This window comes from Babylonia areolata, chromosome 6, assembly GCF_041734735.1.
Source record: "Babylonia areolata isolate BAREFJ2019XMU chromosome 6, ASM4173473v1, whole genome shotgun sequence".
Taxonomy (NCBI): domain Eukaryota; kingdom Metazoa; phylum Mollusca; class Gastropoda; order Neogastropoda; family Buccinidae; genus Babylonia; species Babylonia areolata.
This window is the reverse complement of record NC_134881.1, coordinates 37,865,910-37,889,881: the sequence shown is the minus strand read 5'-3', so window position 1 is coordinate 37,889,881 and position 23,972 is coordinate 37,865,910. Positions and strand designations below refer to the sequence as shown.

The 23,972-nt window shown below is 49.1% G+C and overlaps 2 protein-coding genes across 4 annotated transcripts in view; one reads left to right on the top strand and one right to left on the bottom strand.

Annotated features, from left to right (window-relative positions):
• Window positions 1-23,972, bottom strand: part of LOC143282987 (activating signal cointegrator 1 complex subunit 3-like) — a 259,018-nt gene that overhangs the window by 25,693 nt on the left and 209,353 nt on the right. The gene's annotated exons all lie outside the window — the stretch shown is intronic.
• Window positions 3,945-14,685, top strand: LOC143282988 (uncharacterized). The gene is made up of 6 exons (XM_076588948.1): window positions 3,945-5,696; window positions 6,425-6,853; window positions 10,199-10,276; window positions 11,730-11,957; window positions 12,325-12,418; window positions 13,050-14,685. The coding sequence occupies exons 1-6, from the start codon at window positions 5,603-5,605 to the stop codon at window positions 14,395-14,397; spliced, it is 2,271 nt and encodes a 756-aa protein (XP_076445063.1). The 5' UTR covers window positions 3,945-5,602; the 3' UTR covers window positions 14,398-14,685.

The window sequence follows — 23,972 nt, the reverse complement described above, 5'->3', positions numbered from 1 at the left end:
AGTGAGAAACGCTCATCACCACTCTTATCTCTCAGGAAACACGCCCTGCTCGCCCTCTGTGACGTCACAGCCTGGGGCCCGGACAAGGACACTCAGCGCGGGCAGCTCCGCAGTGATTCAATGAACAAAAAACTGTGACTGTTGTGTATGTATGGGTGGGGTGGTGAGGGGTGTCGGGTCTTGCTCGCGTGGGTGGTGGATGAGCGTGTTCAAGTTGTTAACTAATCTGAGAGAGTTCGTGGGGTGGGATGGGGTCGGGGAGGGGGGTGGCTGTTGAGACAGGGAGAGACAGAGAGAGACATAAACAGACAGTGACAAAGTCAGAAGAGAGAGAGACAGTCATAGATATACAGAGAGAGACAGAGACAGAGGCAGACATAAAGACAGACAGAGCAGAGCAGAGAAACAGAGAGAAAAGACAAACTCGTGGAGGCAGATTAAATCAACACTGAGATGCAGACAGAACAACCACGGCAGACGAACAGAGAAATAAGCAGGAAAACAGAAAATAATAAACCCATTAGTCAGAAAATGCCACTTTAGAACACAAACAGTGAGTTTCAGAAAGTCACTATGGTCATGTCAACTTACCCCATTGGGGGCTGGGGTGGGTGGAGGCAGAGAGAGAGAGAGAGAGAGAGAGAAAGAGACAGGCAGACAGACAGAGGCAAACAGACTGACAAAAAGAAACAGCGAAGCAGACAGACAAGGATCGGTGTGTTCACAGCATTCACACTGCATACTTTACACCATAACACAAAAGCCAACAAACTGCGTGGAAGTCTCCACCCACTCCACCACCCAACCTCTGCTCCCACCCACCCTCACATACACACACACCGCCCCCTCTTCCACTTGCTAATCATCAAAACCAAACGAGGACACACACCACCTCACACGTTGTTATGCACACACACCGCCGTGCATATACTGCATATACAACGATAGTTATCATCAGTTGTGATGTGATGTGGTATGTGATGTGGTGTGTGTGTGTGTGTGTGTGTGTGTGTGTGTGTGTGTGTAAACTGTCTACATTGTTGTTGTTATCATTATTTCTCTTTGTCATTTCGTATCTGATACTCAGTTTGATTTTCTCAATGACTTGATCTCTCTTAATTGTTCCCTCTTGCCTCTGTTTCAAATCATATGTGTATGTTTGTGTGCCGGATGTTTCAGTGAATGCGTTTTAGTCCCATTGTAAAGCGCACAGAGCTTCAAGAATATTGTGCGCAAAAGCAAGATGCCTACATAAATAAATGAATAAATAATTCTTTTTAAACAGTTCCCCAGACGGGGCCTCCAAGCTGTTCCACATCCGTGATTTTCAGGGAAGAGGCCGTGACAATGGCCACTGCACATCTCTTGTTGCTAATTGTGGCGCCTCGTTAAGTGTCGGTATAGGTCGTTTGACCCAGCGTCACCTCGCTGAGGACTGTCAGCCCGGGCCCTCCACACAACAACATCACTCGTGACTATCTTTCTCTCTCTCTCTCTTCACTGCCATGACAACAACTGGCGTGGCATTACTTGCCACGTGTATGAGACACGAGGCCCTTAACGACTTTGTGTTTGGCGTTTTAATCATTTCACACACACACACACACGCACACACACACACAAAAGGAATCGACATAGTCTGCTTGCCCTACCATTATTTTGCATCAAGATGTCGGGCTTTATCAGTGTTGTATGAAGACAGTTGGCTTTATTACTGATGTTTTGTCAGAAACAGTAGTCAGTGTACATTAGAGACAGTTTGCCTTGTTTACAATTGTGTTCAACACCCCCAGTTAGTCATTTGCACGGTAAATATTGAACAGCTGGACCCTCGAATACAATGTGCTGAATAGGTGGCTCATCACTACTGTGATAGCTGACCCTATTTTGTATAACAGTCTCTCTTTAAAACATGCACATCAACAAAATCACCATATAATACCACCACGCTCTTCATTAAAATCTGTTAAACGACACAGTCACTTCGTGTGAGCAAAAAACAGCGCCAATCCAGCATCGCCAATCAACATCCTTGCAGTGTCGAGTGGCCACCAAACCAACTGTACCAACGTCGTCTGCACCACTTCCGGTCGGCGATCTCTGACCCAGATGGCATTTCTCATTTCTGATGTGGGCTGGATGTGTGCGTGTCTCTCCAAACGAACGAGCTTTTCCATGCTTCGTGTGATGCCGTGTTCTTTCTACGTGCTGTGATCTTCCGATCTTCCTTGGGTCTTTTTTTTTTTGTCCCCCCACCTCCACACCCCACCCCAAGTCTTACACAGCGCTACCAACAGGGGTGTCTAGTAGCTCCACAGACCCTGACATGCTTGTCGCCGGTCTGCTCAGTAAGAATCAGAGACGTCATATTATGCAGACCGCCTCCCGAGCAAGCAAGCTGTGTAGATTCCGTGTGTGTGTGATAGCTGTGTTGTGGTCATCCTGATGGACTTGTCACAGACACGGAGGTAAGCGGCAGTGTACGGACAGGTCTTCCCCAGACACCAAAACAGTGTATCAGACATCAGTATGGTTCTGGTGCTGCAGCTGGTGTGCTGACCTCTTGTTGAACACGTGTGACTGGCTGACCTGTCCGATCACCTTCTCGGTACTGCTCAAATACCCCCCACCCCCACCCCCCCACCTCACAATCCCTCTTTGAAGCCGTTTTCTGGCTGTTTTTTGTGCTTGTATCTCTTTCACTTACGAGCAGATTTCCCAAGCAGCTGGGGATTTGTTGTTGCCCGTGTCTCTGGTAATCTGGCTGTCCCCTGTCACTGAGGTCTGTTGGTGCCCGTATACTTTGTAGTGAAAACAATCCGTGAACAGCGAAACGGAGAATTTCAGGAACATTAGCTAACACCTTGAGAACAGGAAGAAGGACACAGCCTGACGTGGTCAATTTGGCAGAAACCTTTCAGCGAGTACTTGTCTGGTAATGTTTCACTTTCCTGTGGCTTACTGTGAAGGGAATTCGTGTGGTCACCTATGACTGGCCCCGCAATGTGACTGCTGTGTGGGCACTGTCTGGAGTCGTATGGCTCCACCCAGCTACATTTTGTGGTAAAAAACAAAAGCAACAAAACTACCACAACAACAAACAAACAACAACAACAACAACAAACAAACAACAAATTACAGAACATACGTCTTTCGAATACAGACAACTCACAGTGTGTCGTGAAATATCATTCTAGAGTGTGTGCCATGTCATGGAATACTGCTGGAAAGCGATGGTGAACTGCTGTGTTGTTTCGTGGTTTGGGGAGTTCTCTGTTATTACACACTCTTCCTCTGTGGTTTGCTAAAGACGTCAGCTATTTGATACCGCAGTGAAGTCCAAAAAGGGAACATATGATATATGTATCAACATAAAGAAGTGAAAACTGGACATTATAAAGCATAGTAATGAAACTCTGTGTGTGCGCACATTGGACAAAATATCATCTGTGGACAATCAACTATCAAAACTTTCAGCTACCTACATTCATCCATCCACCTGACAACGTCACTAAGATACCAACAGAAGTGAAGGGAGCGGGGCTGGGAGGTGGCGTTACCCAGACTACAGAAATGTCCTTGTGGCCAGACCAGAGTGACTGACACACAACAATACCTGTTTTCCAGCCAGTAATAAAACACACCCAAACCTGGCCTGAAATTGCAGAGAGTGCATGTTATGCTGGGAGCCTCATAGAGTTAAGTTTCCTGATCTGTTATGGTGTGGTGTTGTTCAAACCTCAATCTATCTGTATCAATATCGTTGACAAACCGACTTCCATCCCTCGTTTAAAAGAAGAAGAAAAAAAAGAACGAAAAAGGGGATGCAATCCTACAATTCAACGATGACCTCTAATACAAAGTACACACACAGTTTGAATTCAGACAACAGAAAGTGATCGGATTCAGAGCTATAGAAGATGAGGAGGGACTCCCAACCCACCCATACAACCCACGGCATCACGTGACCGTCCCACACAAGGCGACAGGCAGGGGAGGCGTCAGTCTGCAGTGGTATCAGACCAACAATCACCGCCACCAGGACGTGAAGTGCCGTCACGCCACTCTCTCCATCCCGCCCCACACCCAGCTGATCCGGAACAGACCAGTCTGCCTTCAGCCAGTCAGCACAGAGCGCCGTTGGCTGGTGATCACGGTCACCGCACTGGCCGGCTTCACGTGGACTGGCAAGGACACAGCGTCAACTGCCCTCTGATGACAGGTGGCTACTTTCAAATGCCTCCCCAACACTGACCAATCCTGGGACACTACTGCCCCAAGTGACCGCCACTTGCCAACGCAGCCCACAGGGAAACTTTCAACAGGATATGAGCTCACGGCCTCTGTTGGATGATGCCCACACGCCCAGGAAGCTTTTTTTCTCTTCCTTGTTTCCAGAAAAAGACACACACAAAAACACTATCTTCAGTGTTCCAGTACTAGGAAAAAAACACCAGATGTTCGTCTGCTAAATCTCAGAACGACTTCTTAAAATTAGTTTATAAAAACATGCTCTGAACGAGGAAGGTTCCATTTTTTTCCAACCACAGCAAGACACGCCAAGGAGAAGACCGTTCACACCTTCCCACTGTGAACACTCCCAACAAAGAAACCCTTCATTCAATACCATCATTCAAAACGTTTCTGCAACTGAGATTTAAAACAGTTTCTCCGCATACAAACACCTTCAACTTGAACTCCCAGTCTGAGAACAGGACTAAGCAGTGCTGGTATTCAGTGTGAGGACCGGACTGACCAGTGCTGGTTTTCAGTGTGACAGGACTGAGCAGTGCTGGTTTTCAGTGTGAGGACAGGACTGACCAGTGCTGGTTTTCAGTGTGACAGGACTGAGCAGTGCTGGTTTTCAGTGTGAGAACAGGACTGACCAGTGCTGGTTTTCAGTGTGACAGGACTGACCAGTGCTGGTTTCCAGTGTGACAGGACTGAGCAGTGCTGGTTTTCAGTGTGAGACAGGACTGAGCAGTGCTGGTTTTCAGTGTGACAGGACTGAGCAGTGCTGGTTTTCAGTGTGACAGGACTGAGCAGTGCTGGTTTTCAGTGTGACAGGACTGAGCAGTGCTGGTTTTCAGTGTGAGGACAGGACTGACCAGTGCTGGTTTTCAGTGTGACAGGACTGACCAGTGCTGGTTTTCAGTGTGACAGGACTGAGCAGTGCTGGTTTTCAGTGTGAGGACAGGACTGACCAGTGCTGGTTTTCAGTGTGACAGGACTGACCAGTGCTGGTTGTAAGTGTGAGGACAGGACTGAGCAGTGCTGGTTTTCAGTGTGAGGACAGGACTGAGCAGTGCTGGTTTTCAGTGTGACAGGACTGACCAGTGCTGGTTGTAAGTGTGAGGACAGGACTGAGCAGTGCTGGTTTTCAGTGTGAGGACAGGACTGAGCAGTGCTGGTTTTCAGTGTGAGGACAGGACTGAGCAGTGCTGGTTTTAAGTGTGAGGACAGGACTGACCAGTGCTGGTTTTCAGTGTGACAGGACTGACCAGTGCTGTCCTTCAGTGTGAGGACAGGATTCATCAGTGCTGATTTTCAGTGTGTGCCGCCAACAGCAGACGGTGGAGACGTGAACACGTGGCAGATCGACATGCCCAGGAACAGAGAGAGAAAGATGAGAAGTGTGCTCAAAATGTTTGGACTTCTCCCGTATGTGTGGGCCTTGGCCCTCGCCATCAATCGAGGTCAGTGCTTTTACAGTATACAACGTGTCTCTCTGTGTGTGTGTGTGTGTGTGTGTGTGTGTGTGTGTGTGTGTGTGTGTGTGTTTGGGGGTTTGGATGGAACTACATAAAAACGTTTTACAAACTCTCTCTGTCTCTGGCTTTGTGTGTGTGTGTGTGTGTGTGTGTGTGTGTGTGTGTGTGTGTGTGTGTTTTGGGGTTTGGATGGAATTACATAAAAACGTTTTACAAACTCTATCTGTCTCTGGCTCTTTGTGTGTGTGTGTGTGTGTGTGTGTGTGTGTGTGTGTGTGTGTGTGTGTGTGTGTGTGTGTGTGCATGGGTGCGCGCGTGCGTATGTAAGTACATATGCGTATGTGTGTGTTCATGTATGTGTGCGCTGTGTTTTTGTGTGTGACGGTCATCGCGTTTGCATTTGTGAATGCTGTAATCGTTATCATCACCACCATGCTATAATCGTCACCACCACCACCGCCACCGCCACCGCCACCACCACCACCATCATCATCATCATCATCATCAACAACAACAACAACAACAACAACAACAACAACAACAACAACAACAACAACCATCATCATCATCATCAACAACAACAACAACAACAACAACAACAACAACAACAACAACAACCATCATCATCAACAACAACAACAACAACAACAAGATACCCGATATGAAATGATACGAACGCTGTATGAAGCACGGAGCTGTCTATTCACAAACAGATCCAACACAACCATCCCAACTCCCCTTTCGCTTCTACCACGCCTGCGCCAACACCGACACCACCACCACCACCACCACCAGCCCTGCCCCCACCCCCAGTCCTTTCCCCGACAACACCACCTCCCCGATCCTGCTGTTCTACGACGGCGGGACAGTAGGGTCCAGCCCGTGCCGGTGCCGCATCCTCAGCCCTGTCAGCCTGACCTGGATGAAGACTCGGGCCTCCACCAACCTCACCACCACCACCCACCTCAACCAGACCCTCCCTCTGCGCCACAAGTGTGGGGGGGCACAAGGCGAAGCTGACACCGCGTGTCGCTGGAACGCTTCCTCCCAACACCCCCTCGCCCTCACCATCACACCGGAGCTGCAGGGGGAGAAGGAGGGAAAGTGGAAGAATGAAGACTACGTCTTTCTTCTTCTTCAGGGTATGTGGTTGTTAAAGTGCCATTTTCTTTATGTCGGTGACCCCCCCCCCCCTCCTCTCTCTCTCTCTCTCTCATTTGTCTGCTTCCATGCTCGCTTTTACTTTCTCTAAATGTCTCTTAACCCCCCCCCCCCCACCCGCGTCCTCCCACCCCTCACCTCCCATATCCCTTTCCAACACAGCTTTCTATTTGTTGAGCATGAGCTACATCTCTATTCTGAACAGTTGGAATGCTTTCCATAGCTGCATATTTTGGCTATTTGGCTGTGTGTGTGTGTGTGTCCGCGCGCGCGTGTGTGTGTCCGCGCGCGTGTGTGTGCCTGTGCGCTGTCTGTGTGTGTGCCTGTCTGTCTGTGTCTCTGGGCTTTATCAAATTACAGGTGGTGAATGCGAATGCGTGAATATGAAAGTTTCATTGACAGTCATCAATACCGACAAAAACATTCCCAACAAATGTTGCTTTGGGCGTTGAAAAAGACCTGTAACGACAGCTGGGACAGGGGAGGAAACCACTGACAGCTCGTTCTTTCCAAGATGTCATTGCCGGCGTCGTCATCTCTTTTCTAGATACGTCATCTCTTTTCTGAGCTAGAAATAAACTTCTGCAAAAGCGATGGGTATTGACTCAGCTCTGACTGAAAAAACAAACAAACAAAATAAACAAAACAAAACAAAACAAAACAAAAAAACAAACAAACGTGTCTTTTCTTGACTCTTAACATACACTAAAACAGACCCCGAATGAAAGAGAACAAGCTTAATTATTAACCCACTGAACCCGTCACCCGCGCATAAGGGTCGAACTTTTCTTCTTCTTCTTCTTCTTTTTTAAACGGTTTCCACGTTCCTGCATATGCACAAAACGTAAGCAAAGGATCCAACCTCTACGGTATTTCCGGCTATGCCCGCACTTGTCAACTTGCAGGAAAAACCGTTCGGTTTCAGTATAGTTTCTGCGTTTTTCCCCCATCAGCATGACAGGGAAGCCTGTCGAGGCTGTAAACTCCATGGAGTGGAACAGGTTAAGTGACAAGATTTTTTTTTTTTTAAACACCAAAAAGGGAAACCCAAACTGCCATGTGCGGCTCGACACTTCAATCAGCAGGTCGCAGTGCTGTCAGCACTTCAGTGAAGTGAGCAAAGCACCCACTGCACTCTCCTGGGGCCTTCGTTGTGGACAGCGCCCCTCGCTACAGGTCACTACACCCAAGGTGACCGGCATCCCCTCACAGACCTACACGTGCAAGGTTCTTTCTAGGACAGCAAGCCAGCCGGACAAAGTAACTGCTGTACCAACCACCCCCCCACCCCCCAGCCCCACAATAAAAGAATTAAGCAACAACAACAACAACAACAACAACAACAAAAGAAATTACATTTAAAAATGACAGTTATAATAACAGAACAATAACAATGAAATAAACAAGTGAAAACACAAGAAAAACAAAACAAAACAAACAAACAGAAAAACCCCATAAACGGTGTGTGTAATGATCAGAAGCCTCATTGGGGTGCTAAGAAAAAAGGGTCCTACAATGTCAGAAGGAGAAGGAGAAACTCATCCATAAGACAACAACCAACTGCTATAAGTTCAGCCAGCATTAACAAAAGATCGGGCTTTTGTTGTTGTTGTTGTTTTGGGGGGGATCCCTCATAAATTTATCACGTTGTCTTGCGTGTCTGCAAACAGATCAATCTTCAGTTTCTTGGTGTCGTCTGCTCTTTTTCCAGCCCTAACCCCCACCCATCAGCCCATTTTGTGCTTTTGGAAAAACTTGCGGCAGACAAGAACTGTGGCGAAAAAAAAAGCTCAGTAAACATCAGTCAACAAACATTATTTGACAACACCAGCGCGCGCGCGCACACACACACACACACACACACACACACACACACACACACACACACACACACACACACACACTGGTTAGTAAAGACAGAGCCAACACGCTCCACGCCAGCAAACGCAGCGACAAAGCGGGAGTACGTATGACGTCATCGGAAGTGGCTGCCAGCCCTTAACCTCTACACCTTTCTATGGTGACGGTGACATGGCACATCATCGCACTTTGTTTCATGACATTCTTAAAAATAGCAACATTATCAACTTGTGGGAATCAGGATGACAATTAGAGTCCCAACAGTGGAGGGCGGTGGGGAAAGAAGGGAGGGTGTGTGTGGGTGTGTGTGATAGTGTGTGTGTGTGTGTGTGTGTGTGTGATAGAGAGAGGAGAAAGAGAACGACTGAAAGAAACAGGCAGACAGACAGATAAATGGATTGGTTGAAAGAGAGAGGCTGAGAGAGAGACAGAGTGAGAGAGAGGTTGAAAGAGAGAAATAGAGACATACAGTGATAGGCAGAAGGAGACAGACACAGACAGACAGAGAGATAGAGAGGTTGAAAGAGAGGGGTTGAGACACACACACACACACACACACACAGAGAGAGAGAGAGAGAGAGAGAGAGAGAGAGAGAGAGAGGCTGACAGAGTAAGAGAGAGAGAGAAGGAGAGGGGGGCGGGGGGAGAAAGAGGGTGTGTGTGTGTGTGTGTGTGTGTGTGTGTGTGTGTGTGTGTGTAATATCTATCTATATCTATGTGTATATTTATATATATATACGGATAAACATGACATATCCACAGATAGATAGACAGATATAAGAAATAATATAATGCCGTCATCTTTAATGAGTTTCGACAGTTCGACAGACAGACAGACGTAGTGACAAACAGTAACAGACTGACAGGCAGACAGTAACAGAGTGACAGTTACAGAGTGACAAACAGTCACTGATAGAGTTACAGACAGTGCCAAACAGACAGTGACAGACAGTGACAGACAGTAACAGATAGAGTTACAGTGACAGACAATAACAGATTGAGTTACAGTGACAAACAGACAGTAACAGATAGGGTTACAGTGACAAACAGACAGTAACAGATAGAGTTACAGTGACAAACAGACAGTAACAGATAGGGTTACAGTGACAAACAGACAGTAACAGATAGGGTTACAGTGACAGACAGTAACAGATTGAGTTACAGTGACAAACAGACAGTAACAGATAGGGTAACAGACAGTGACAGAGTTACGGATAGTGACAGACAGTAACTGACAGAGTTACAGACAGTGACAGACAGAGCTACAGACAGTGACAGACAGTAACAGAGTTACAGACAGTGATAGAGTAACACAGTAACAGAGACAGACAGTAACAGGGTTACAGACAGTGACAAAGTAACAGAGTTAGACAGTAACAGAGTAACAGGGTTACAGACAATGACAAACAGAGTTACAGACAGTGACAGGGTAACAGACAATGATGCCGGCGATGGTGTATGCACAGGAACTGATGGAGCTGTGGAGGTCCAGTGTGAAGAAACACCTGATGTCACTGCACCGCCCCCCTCCCGCAGCACCACAGGTGGGCTGTGTGTGTGTGTGTGTGTGTGTGTGTGTGTGTGTGTGTGTCTGTATGTGAGTGTGAGTGTGTGTGTGAGTGTGTGTGTGTGTGTGTGTGTGTGTGTGTGTGTGTGTGTGTGTGTGTGTGTGTGTGTGCCTCCGTGTGTGTGTGTTTGTGTGTGCGTGTTTGTGTGTCTCTGTGTGTTGAGTGTGTGTGTGTGTGTGTGTGTGTGTGTGTGTGTGTGTGTGTGTGTGTGTGTGTGTGTGTGTGCCTCTGTGTGTGCTTCTGTGTGTGTGTGTGTGTGTGTGTGTGTGTGCACTGGTCTGTGCTTCTTTCCCTGTTTGAGGCAAAGTACGAGATGCAAGGCATGGACAGATGAAGGGAGATAGATAGATAGGCAAGGAGGGAAAGAGGGGCGATTCGTGTCCAGTATGATGCAGAGAGGGATATCAGAAGGGAAAAGATTACATTCTCCCCTTGTGCACGGATGCACTAGCTACTACTACATTCTGTTAAAACTGCTGTTTGCTCTTCCCAGCACGGCTGCTGTCAGTAATACCATTGCCAATTAGTTCCGCTGCATGTACTGCTACAGATACCACTACTACGGGCGCAACAGCCGAGTGGTTAAAGCGTTGGACTTTCAACCTGAGGGTACCGGGTTCGAACCTCGGTGATGGCGTCTGGTGGGTAAAGGGTGGAGATTTTTTTCCGATCTCCCAGGTCAACATATGTGCAGACCTGCTAGTGCCTGAACCCCTTTCGTTGTGTATACGTACACAGAAGATCAAATACGCACGTTAAAGATCCTGTAATCCATGTCAGCGTTCGGTGGGTTATGGAAACAAGAACATACCCAGCATGCAAACCCCCGAAAACGGAGAATGGCTGTCTACATGGCGGGGTAAATAAACATAAACGGTCATACACGTAAAATGTTACATGTCTGTCTGAGTGTGTATGTGTGTGTGTGTGCCTGAAATCTAAATGAATTACACAGGAAACGAATGATGAGTGCCCAATGGCAGCCGTCAGTCGGCTCTACCCAGGTAGGCAGCCTGTTGTGCAAATGACCCCGTGTTTGTAAAGCGCTTACAGCGTGGTCTCCGACCGAGGATAGGCGATATATAAGTATCCATATCAATCAACCAATCAATACTATCAACACTAACACTTCTGCTGCTATAGTTTGTTATTCCTGCATTTTATAGTACTACAGCTACTGATACTGATACTACTACTACCACTACTACTACTGCTGCTGCTGCTGCCACTGCCACCGCTCTTACTGCAAACACCACTTTTACAACTCTTACTGCTGATGTTGTTGCTTCTGCAACAATCACTCTTGCAACTTTTGCTTCCAATAGCTAGTGCTGCAAGTGTGGCGTTCTCCTTATTATTATTATTATAATACAGGTGTTGCTGATGACCGCTGTTGTTTCCACCCCTACCCCCACCACCCACCTTTCAGGATCGAACATCACCGCCGCCAACACAAACGACACGACCCCAGCCGAGCCAGCTCCCACCTCAGACGTCAGCGAAAACGGCACCACAGCCCTCACTACCTCCCACTCTCGAGGCGGCGCCCATATGGACAGCACCCAGCCCCCCATTGACTCAGAAAACACCGGGGCTGCTTGTCATGGCAGGGACATTACCGAGGCCAAACATGACGACGGCGCAGGGGTGCTGAAAGGTAGGGCTCCTCTGTGTGTGTGTGTGTGTGTGTGTGTGCGCGCGCGCGCGCGCGCGCGCGTGCGCACGTGTACAAGCGTGTATTTGTATGTGTGTGTGAGAGTGCTGTGTGTGTGCATAAGAGAGAGAGAGAGAAAGAGAGAGAGAAAGAGAGATGCACGTGCAGCTTGTATCGAGATGGCAGTTGGCTAAAGGGGGTGTGGGTAACGAATTCAACCAAATCACTCCAACCACACACACACACACACACACACACACACTGGCCAACATCACCTCCACACACGCTAACTCACCCCCACATACTCCATCTACCCCCCACCCCCTCCTCACACACAGAGAGCTAACAGTGACTGTTCATACTGTCACAGACAGCACAGAGTACCTGGTCCTTGGTGTGGCCGTGGCACTGATGATCATCGCTGTCATCATCATCATCGTCGCTGTCGTTAAGCTTCGAAAGAGGTGAGGGTACTGTGTGTCCGTGTCTGCCCCGTGGTGAACTCCCTCGATTAACTCCCTTGACTAACTGGACTTTGTACAGTCACTTGTCCATTCCTTTGCTGTCGTTTTACCTTTTTTTTTTTTTCTCTTTTTTTTTCTTAAGCAGAAGGAAGCGGGGTGGATTGGAGGGAGGGAGGAAGAGAGAGAGAGTGGGGGTTGACAGGCAGGTACAGAGAGACAGACATATAAAGAGGAACTGAGAAACTGACAGAGAGAAAGAGACAAGACAGACAAGTCCAAAGTAAATATCATTCACAATGAAGAGACGTTTCTGTCAAGAAATACAGACAGACAGAACGGGGATGATCTGATAACGATTCTTCATTTTACACAGAGACAGACAGACAGAGAGGGAAGGCGTTGGAAGACGAAAGGGACAGACAGCTCAATCACATACTGACAGGCAGAGAAAAGGACGGGGGAGGGGGAGGGCGACAAGAGTGACTAAAAGAGAAACCTGACAACACAGACCCAGAGAAAGGAGACACGGAGATGGACAGCAGGCCACAGTGGTCAGGACGCAGCCAGCACGGCAGACTTACAGAGGTCAGCACGTGGTGCACACATCACTCTCAGTGTCCTCTGTCCTCAGGTCCAAAACCGTGGACGTGGAAAAGACCGCGGCCAGAAAGCCCCCCAAACAGAAAGTGGGCACCACCACCACCACCACGAGCGGCAGAGGCTCCCAGGTCAACGACAACCACAACTACGAGGAGGTGTCTGACGACGGGTTGGGCGATGGTGTGAGGGTCGGTGTGGGGGCGGGGGCGGGGGCGGGGGTGAGGGGCGACAGGAAGGTGTCCAACGTCAGCATGCCCACCGGCGACAACTACACCCGCATCAAGGCCGGCTCCGCCGCCGGCGGCGCCCACCCCCAACGCAACACCACCCCCGCCCTCCACCACCCCTCCTCTCCCTCCACTTCCACCCCCGCTGACACGGACGACTACAGCCGCCTGCAGCTGGGGAAACCCGCCGCACCTGTCCAAGGTCAAGGTCAGGGCGTCAAGGACCTTCCGTCCCCTGCCACCAAGTCTTTCTTCGTGTCCGAGGACGACGAGTACATGGACGTCAACAACGACGACGACGACGACAGCGGTGGTGGTGGTGATGATGATGCAGACGATGGCGACGCCGGCAATGACATCTACGAGGCAGTGGACGCGGACCCGGAGAGAACCCCGCTGTGTCCCCGGAGGGCGGAGGGCCGCGAGGAGGTGTACACCGACTGTATCAGCGGGGACGACCGCAAGATGCACGTGGTGGGGGCGGCCAGCAAAGGCGGCAAGGGCAGCAACCTCCCCCTCTCCAACCACACTCCGCTCGCCCCACACCACCCGCACAGCCGCCCCACCCTGCCCACCTCCCCGCCCCCCCTCGCCTCCAAAGGCCTGCACCGCAACAACAGCCGCAGCGTGGACAGCCTGGTGCGGGACAGGTTCCACGCCGCCCAGCAGCAGAAGAAGCAGCAGCAGCGGCGGCAGAAGCAGAAGCAGCATCACCACAGCCAGTCCCTGGACCTCAACCTGTGCCAGCAGAGGGACCTCTTCCTGCAGCAGTTCCGTCGCCAGGGCGACGGGGCGGAGAGCGCCCCCACCACCCTCCAGCCCCCGGAGGGGGACTACTCTAACGTGGTGATGAAGGCCTCCCCCACCTCTCACACCAATCCTGCTCCTCCTCGGAAACCCCCTCCAACTTCACCCCCCCAGGCGGAACATCCCCCAAACGCCCAGCCTCAGGTGATGATGCGTCGCAAGGCAGGGGGCTCCTCCAGGAAGAAGGGGGTTGGGGGATGCGGGGAGGGGGGCAGGCTGACGATGGCGGACCTGGATGCCGTCCGGCAGTCCATGGAGATCAGGGACGACGAGCTCATCATGATCGACAACATAGTTTACGGCACTCTGCCTAGGGACCTTTCTCTGCCCACCACAGAACTCTGAATACCCCCACCCCCACCTCTGTGCCCACCACAGAACTCTGAATACCCCCCCCCCCACCTCTGTGCCCACCACAGAACTCTGAATACCCCCACCCCCACCTCTGTGCCCACCACAGAACTCTGAATACCCCCACCCCCACCTCTGTGCCCACCACAGAACTCTGAATACCCCACCCCCACCTCTGTGCCCACCACAGATTTCTGAATACCCCACCCCCACCTCTGTGCCCACCACAGAACTCTGAAGACCCACCCCCCACCTCTGTGCCCACCACAGAACTCTGAATACCCCCACCCCCACCTCTGTGCCCACCACAGAACTCTGAATACCCCTCCCCCCCCCGCCCCCCACACCTCTGTGCCCACCACAGAACTCTGAATACCCCCCCCCCCCTCTCTCTCTCTGTCAACCATGCAACTGAATACCCCCAACCCCAACCCCCACCCCCACTGTCTGTCCACCAAAGACCTCTGAATAACCCACCTCTCTCTCTCTCCTCAACATAGAACTTTGAATACGCCCCCCACTCCCCACCCCCCCTCTCTCTCTCCTCATCACAGAACTCTGAATACCCCTTCCCCTCTCTCTCTGCCCTCGACAGAACTCTGAATACCCCCTCCCACCCTCCCCTCTCTGCCCACCACAGAACTCTGAATACCCCCCTCACTCCCCCCCCTCTCTCTCTCTCTCTCTTTCTGCCCTCGACAGAACGCTGAATACCCCCCCCCCTCTCTCTCTCTGCCCTCGACAGAACTCTGAATACCCCACACACACATACCCTCTCTCTCTCTACCCACCACAGAACTCTGAATACCCCCCCCCCTCCTCTCTCTCTGCCCTCGACAGAACTCTGAATACTCCTTCACCACCACCACCCCTCTCTTTTTTTTGCCCTCGACTGAATACCCCCTCACCCCACTCCCCCTCTCTCTCTGCTCTCGACAGAACTCGGAATGCTCTCTCTCTCTCTCTCTCTCCGTGTGTGTGTGTGTGTGTGTGTGTGTGTGTGTGTGTGTGTGTGTGTGTGTGTGTGCGTGTGTGTGTGAATTCTCACAACAATGGCTCCAGTAAGGGTCACCCATATCCCATTCTCGTCACCAGTGAACGAAGGACGACAGTGGTGGAACCAAAAAGACTGGGAGTGGCGGCCGACATAACCTGTGCAGCACTGCACAAGACAGGCGAGGCAGCTGTGTGCCATGCTGAATGCCGCACGGCGTTCTTTGTCCATCTCCTGCTTCCTGTGAAACTGCCCCTTTGGTTTTCTCTCTCGTGATGAATTATCATAGTAGCTGTCATTGTAGGCATAGTAGTTTTCGGACGCCCTTACATGTTTCGGGTTTGTTTGTTTTTTAATCTGTGATGTGTTATTTTTAACAGTTTTTTTAACATTGATGTATATTTTGGAAAGAAAAAAAAAAAAAAAACAACCAAAAAACCCAACATTAAAATTGACACGCACGAATGGTTTTATATGTAGAATAAGTTGTAGAGTGTTTGGTTTTTTGTTCGACGTACAGCGGAACTACGATGACTGTTGCTATTGTCGGGATGACCGCCCAGCTTGCGTCATACACAACTGGTTTCAAAATAACACGTTCCTGTTTGCTGAGTGCCCGGAACTGGGGCTTGATCAACGTACAACTCGAGTCTTGTAACACGTCCTGCTGTTGACTGGTCTCACAAACAACGTTCAGATCTATTGACTGGTCTTCCTGATCCGCAGTGACTCATTCTGACTGTATCAGCTGAATGACTGTCAGTCTGGACTGCTTTCACTGCATGACCACGTCACCAATGTGCCCACTGTCACCTGCGTTGTTTGGTTTTTTTTGTGCGCTTAGAGTTGATTTCATCAAGATTTTGCGCCTTATAAACACCATTATTATTATTATTATTTATTTATTTATCTTTTTTTTTCTCAAGGCCTTACTAAGCACGTTGGGTTACGCTGATGGTCAGGCATCTGCTTGGCAGATGTGGTGTAGCGTATATGGATTTGACCGAACGCAGTGACGCCTCCTTGAACTACTAATACTGATACTGATACCGTTACATGGGCCGACCTGGTTCCCTATTCAGTTGAGGTTTCCCACATGTCCCCAGTCTGCCCCAAGTCTGTGGTTCCTGTTGAGGTTTCCCACATGTCCCCAGTCTGCCCCAAGTCTGTGGTTCCTGTTGAGGTTTCCCACATGTCCCCAGTCTGCCCCAAGTCTGTGGTTCCAGTTGAGGTTTCCCACATGTCCCCAGTCTGCCCCAAGTCTGTGGTTCCAGTTGAGGTTTCCCACATGTCCACAGTCTGCCCCAAGTCTGTGGTTCCAGTTGAGGTTTCCCACATGTCCCCAGTCTGCCCCAAGTCTGTGGTTCCTGTTGAGGTTTCCCACATGTCCCCAGTCTGCCCCAAGTCTGTGGTTCCTGTTGAGGTTTCCCACATGTCTCCAGTCTGCCCCAAGTCTGTGGTTCCTGTTGAGGTTTCCCACATGTCCCCAGTCTGCCCCAAGTCCGTGGTTCCTGTTGAGGTTTCCCACATGTCCCCAGTCTGCCGCAAGTCTGTGGTTCCAGTTGAGGTTTCCCACATGTCCCCAGTCTGCCCCAAGTCCGTGGTTCCAGTTGAGGTTTCCCACATGTCTCCAGTCTGCCCCAAGTCTGTGGTTCCTGTTGAGGTTTCCCACATGTCCACAGTCTGCCCCAAGTCTGTGGTTCCAGTTGAGGTTTCCCACATGTCCACAGTCTGCCCCAAGTCTGTGGTTCCAGTTGAGGTTTCCCACATGTCCCCAGTCTGCCCCAAGTCTGTGGTTCCAGTTGAGGTTTCCCACATGTCCCCAGTCTGCCCCAAGTCTGTGGTTCCAGTTGAGGTTTCCCACATGTCCACAGTCTGCCCCAAGTCTGTGGTTCCAGTCTGTCAGGGGGCGCCACTTCAGAATCACGACTGAGTGTGCGAGCAAGCTGCTGAGCCGTCAGTTGACGGCTGGGCTTGTCTGGTGAGCAGCCGCTTCCTTTATACCTCGCCTCAGTCTGTTGAGGCGAGTTTCTGTTCCTGGTCTTCGTGTGACAAATGTCAGTTCTAAATTCCTTGTGGGACACTCGTTGAATAGTAAGTGCATAGTGTACAGAGTGCATTATCTGTGTAAGCGGATGCCTTTTATTGCATATGTTTGTTTCCTGGATACCATGGATGTATATGTATTGCCGTGTTTACAACCAACATTCCTTGTGTTAACAAGCTGTGATGAACCATCTCCTGGCAAAAACACGTGCTGCTCTGTCAGAGTCACGTGATGGTCACTGTGATGATGATGATTATGACGATGACGATGCTGAAGTTCCAGAAAATGGACCGCTCCGTTTTTAATTGTCACGTGAAGCTTTCAGTCGAAAGACCAGGGCCGTGACAGTGAAACGATTACTGTGTATAAAATTGTAATGTATTGTGCTGAACTGTTTTATCATGTGCTATGTTGTGTATAAAACTGTAATGTATTGTGCTAAACTGTTTCATCATGTGCTATGTTGTGTATAAAACTGTAATGTATTGTGCTAAACTGTTTCATCATGTGCTATGTTGTGTATAAAACTGTAATGTATTGTGCTAAACTGTTTTATCATGTGCTATGTTGTGTATAAAACTGTAATGTATTGTGCTAAACTGTTTCATCATGTGCTATGTTGTGTATAAAACTGTAATGTATTGTGCTAAACTGTTTTATCATGTGCTATTTTGAAAATAAAACTGTAATGTATTGTGCTAAACTGTTTTATCATGTGCTATGTTGAGTATAAAACTATAATGTATTGTGCTAAACTGTTTCATCATGTGCTACGTTGTGTATAAAACTGTAATGTATTGTGCTAAACTGTTTCATCATGTGCTATGTTGAGTATAAAACTATAATGTATTGTGCTAAACTGTTTTATCATGTGCTATGTTGTGCTGTGCTCAACTGCACAATCCTTGGTGTGAAAGCGCGTTGCAACAGCACAGCGCCACGCATTTGTCTTTTATTTCTCTCTCCCGAGCCTAAATGATGTGTGTGTGTGTTTTCATATGAAATTATATTTTCCAACAAAGTTTTCTCTTGTTGTCGTGGGTTCTTTGACGTATAGGAATGGCAATAACCACGGGACCTAGGTTTACCGTCCCAACACAAGCGAAATGACCTGGATAAAAGCTATTGGGAAGAGTTTTGCGCCAACGTCCCGAAGCTGAGTGCCTTTCTATTTAGGTTGAAGAGAAACTTCCTGTATTTGTTGGTCTCATGCTCAATCATCCAATGATGATATCAAAAACGATTCTTGATAATCTGTTGTTGTCAAATTACATAATCACGCAAACAAACAAAAATTGTTGATATCAAAACGACTCTTGGTGATCTGTTCTTGTCGGCAATGTGGTATATATATCTGTCCATTTCAAAACATTGTATAAAGAAAGTGTTGTAAATATGTCTCCCTTTTTTTCTTTTTTTTTCTTTTTTTTGTGTGTGTGTGTTTGTTTGTTATTGTTGTTTCCGCTCAATAAAAAGTTAACTTTGAAATGGTGTTAGTTGTGAAACAGATAGTGATGGTAAAGTGGTGCATGAGGAAGAAAGAGACACGGACACAGACAGACAGACAGACACACACACACACACACACACACAGTGAGAGAGAGAGACAGTGTGTGTGTGTGTGCGCGCGCGCGCGCGCGTGTGTGTGTACGTAAGTACGTATGTACACACACACGTACATGCGTGCGTAATTGTGTGGCGGAGGCGTGGGGGGTATGAAATTCAAAACCGCTTTGAAAGCGTTTTGAACTGTCTCTGCACAAACGTTGAACAATACTTGAACACAACTGAAAATGATAACAGTTGGAAACACCAATGCGAGTATCATTCACTGCATATATAAAACACAAGTGACAAAAGTTAACATCGAAATCGAAGAGGGGGAAAAATGTAATACAAGCGTTTTGAGACAATTCTCTATCGTGCTTGTTTGTATAAACAACACAGGTGAACCACAAAACATATATATCTCAATCAACACCCGGTTCCGTTACCTGCACGTGCGCACACACATGGTGCATAATACACACCCTCTGTAATGGCTTTGATACACAACCGACATACCCGGAAAAAATCTTGTGAAGAGTTATGCGCGGCACGCAATGGCTCTTCACACTGTTAAGAAGTTTGGAGTTCAGAAGAAGAAGAAGAAAACGAAGAAGAAGTTGGCGATGATAATGATGAAAAGGTGTGTGTGTGTGTGTGTGTCCGCGTGTTTCTTTTGGGATGTGAATGAAAGAAAGCGAAAGGGAAAAAGAGAGAGAGAGAGAGGACGGATAAAGTGACAGGGGAGCCAGAGAGAGATGGATAGATAGGATGGGAAGGGGAGGTGGGAAGGGGTGGGATGTTCGCGTGTTTCTCTTCAAAACAAAATTAAACATGCATTCCAGATCCTCTTCAAACACACACACACACACACACACACACACACACACACACACACACACACACACACACACACACACAACACGATAAATAAACATTTATCTCCACCCAGATTGCAGAGCGCACACATGAAGCCAGCTCTGGTTTCACGCACCGATCTAATGAGGACCCAATACAACAGAGCCCGCGCGCGTGCGTGCGTGCGTGCGTGTGAGTGTGTCGATGTGTGTGTGTGTGTGTGTGTGTGTGTGTAGTCTGCCCCCCCCCCCCCACACCCCCACCCCCCTCTCACAAAAGCACAGATTACCCCATCAATCACGCCACACACGTGATGCATAGGTTCTGACGATGGTCTGGACGTAAGACAACAGTTCGCGCCCAGATAAAAATCACTTCAACTGCTTTGATGATACAACACATCCCTCCTACACCCAGCCCCCCACCCACCCACCCTCCCGTTCCCCCCTCTTCTCCCCTCCCCTCCCCCCAAAAAACAATAACAAAAAAAAAAACCCACCCAAAACGTTTTCCCAATCAACGACGCGGACACTTGTACAATTGTTACGAAACAGACGCGCCTGTGTAAATACAGACGTATCTAGTTGTGACACTTCCGTTGCTAGCTGTGGTGTTTTGTAACGCCTCTTAATGTTTTCAGCTCATGTACTTGAGCGCTATAATGTCCTATTACCAACACTTCATGTGCTTGAGTGCTATAATGTCCAAATACCAACACTTCACTTCAAGGATATACCGTATTGTATGTACACGGACAATGCTAGGATATACTGTAATGCGTAAATCATGTTACAAAGACAGTGCGATGATATACTGTATGTTACACGAACAATGCTATGATATACTGTAATGTATGTTACACGGACAATGCTTGGATATTCTGTAATGCATGTAACAATGCCGTTTCAGGGATATGCTGTAATGTACGTAACTGAAGTCTCTCTCTCCCCCCCCCCCTCTCTCTCTCTCTCTTCCTGTGAAGTTTGGGTGTCCAGTGTGAAATGGTCACAGTTGTTCATTGCTGTCTTCTGTTGCGGTTTTTAATAGATGCATGCCAGATTCTGCTCTCTTTAAAAAAAAAGATTAAAAAGGGGGTGGTAATCACAATGTTGAAAAACGAAAGATAAAACATTTAAAATTACTATCAGAGGGAGGAAGAGGCAGGTAGCTGAAAGAGAGACAAATGACAAATGTTTTACTGAGGGTAAAATGTGTGTGTGTGTGTGTGTGTGTGTGTGTGTGTGTGTGTGTGTGTGTGTGTGTGTGTGTGTGTGTGTGCGTGCGCGCGCGCGCAGGCGCCCCTGTGTATTGATTGTCTGTGTGTGTGTGTGTGTGTGTGTGTGTGTGTGTGTGTGTGTGTGTGCGAGAGAGAGAGAGAGAGAGAGAGAGAGAGAGAGAGAGAGAGCGGAGAGAACCTGAAACAATCTCCAAGGGAAGTAATTTGTACCGCTCTCGATATGGGGCGGAACAAAGAAGTAGTTACTGTTCTTACAGCGCGCGCGCGTGTTTTGTGCGTGTGCGCGCGCGCGAACGTGCGTTTCGCGTGTGTGCGTTCTCGAGCCAGTCAAAGCAGTTCACATATTTGAATATCTTATATTTTCTCCCCTCTCTTGCTTCTCACGTTTTCTCTCAATCTTTCTTTCATTTTCACCGCTCCTTTCTTTTCTTTGTCTCTTACTTCTTTTTTTTTTTTTTTGTCTTAACGAGGAGGGGATGATTCGGTTGAGGGGCTGATTAAGAAAGCCGTTACGTTTATGCATTAAGTTTAGTTTCTTCCACTTAATATGCATATTCCCCCCCCCCCCCCCCCGTCTCTCTCTCTCTCGCTCGCACACACACACACACACAATCAATACACAGGGACGCGCGCGCGCGGACACACACACACACACTTTCTTTTTATCAATTCAAGTCAGGAATTCAAGTAAACATGATTAAAATAAATAAATGAATGAATAAATAAATAAATAAATAAACCCGAACCTACCCACCAACAAACAAAAAAGATTCAATTCGTTCTCCTATCTCTCCCTCCCCCTTTCCCCCACTTCCCTCACCATCCTCCACCCCTCCCCACCACCCCCACCTCCCTGCCACACACACACACACCCTTCCCCACCCCCTCCCTCTCTGGGAGCCTGGCCACAGAGGGCAAGCCCAGCCATCTCCACGTAGTACGGCTCTTGAAGCTGAACCCCTTCATCCTCGCTGCAGAGCGCAGACAGGGTTTTTCACTCAGTCCGTTCGCTGTTTCGCTTCTGAAAATAGACATGGGGGGGGGGGGGGGGGGGGGGGGGGGGGGGGGGGGGGGGGGGGGGGGGGGGGGGCAGCATCCTACAAGAAAAGAAAAGTGAAGGGGGAGAGAGAGGGCGAGAGAGAGAGAGAGAGGAGAGGGAGGAGAAGGAGAGAGAGGCAGAGAGAGAGAGACAGAGAGACGTAAAAGGGTAAAAATAGGTTGGGTTTGTTTTTTTTTAAATATGGCTTTTGAAATTATAATCACCCTTCTTCAAGCACCACAGGCCCCCCCCCCACCCTTACCCGTCTGTCTGTCTGTCTCTCTAAATCCCAACGGGAGAGCTTCATAACCGCCCTTCGAAGGAGAGGTATACACAATTCGTCTGTCTCTCAGAAGGTCCGTATTTTGTTGTTGTTGTTCTTGCTGTTGCTGTTCTCAAAACATTTCTCCTTGGAAAATTCTTGCCGTGGAGAGCATGTAGTCACAGTCGCGCCATCTGCCCTTCCCCCCCCCCCCCCCCCCCCCCCCCCCCATTTCTTCCCAGCTGCGTGTGAATTGATTTTATCATTATTAAAGTGCTTTTTTTTTTTTTTTTTCTTCCACTATATCGCTTGGTGAGCTGGCCTCGGGGTGGGGGGTGGGGACATTAAGTTTGCATCCAACACCCCCCCCCTCTCTCTCTCTCCCCCCCCTCTCTCTCCCCCCCCCCCTCTCTCTCTCTCTCTCTCTGCCCTTCACAACGGGTCAATGGCCTTCTGAAAAAATAAGCCACTCTCCCCTTTCTTTTTAATAGGAGGGGGGTGGGGTGGGGGTGACGAGGGGGTGGGGGTGGGGGTGGGGGGCTCGCACGCGTGCGTTCACACGTGCATGAACACTCACAGACCTAATAGCCTGTATGTTTTGAGTTTTCAAAACGTATACCGGATCCGGTGCAACCGGACGTGCGTGTGCAAGTGTGTGTGTGTGTGTGTGTGTGTGTGTGTGAGTTTGTGTGTGTGTGTGTCTGTCTGTCTGTCTGTCTGCGAACGCGCGTGTGTTCGTGTGTGTGTGTGTGTGTGTGTGTGTGTGTGTGTGTGTGTGTGTGTGTGTGCGGGCACTGACTGGAACAACAAAAAGCAGGACATGACTCCGGCGGAAAGGTGTGGAGAAGACACACACACACACACACACACACACACACACCTTCGACCCTCCCACTCCGCATCCACCTCCGCCCCCTTTCTGTTCAGCCGCCGAACAAAGGCCTACCCAGCAACACCCCCATCCATGGCGCCGCTCATAACCAGAGAGAAGCTTCAGTTTTCATGATAGGGGTGGGAAGAGCTGAGGATGTTCGTCGTCTTCTTCTTCACCACGCGCCCTTTCTGCCCACCACTCACGCACCCACTCCTACCCAAACCATCCACCCTCTCCCCCCCCCCCCCCCCCCCGACCCCCCCCCCCCCCCCCCCCGGCCTCTCTGGGTCTGCTTCAGGTCAGACAAAGTGCTTCACCCAATGTCATCACCACATGCCTAGTCCTGATTCGCCCCTAATAACTGGGGAAAGCACAAATCGCTTTTCCCCCCCTTTTAGTCCAAGAGCTCAGTTGTTCAACTGTGGCGTGTTTGTGGAGAGTTGTACTATTTTGACGAGCTCCTCGCAAGTCCTTTCCGCCGAATGCGCTCTGCAAACTTTCGCCCGATACAAGTCTCTTTGACATGATCAGTTCTGTTCACAACATACTTTAACAGTCATGCAGTCCCTGTGTGCGTGTGTGTGTGTGTGTGTGTGTGTGTGTGTGTGTGTGTGTACGCGCGTGTGATACACACACACACACACACACACACACACACACACACACACACACACACACAGCGAACGGACTGCACGTGCTGTGGGACTGCAGCA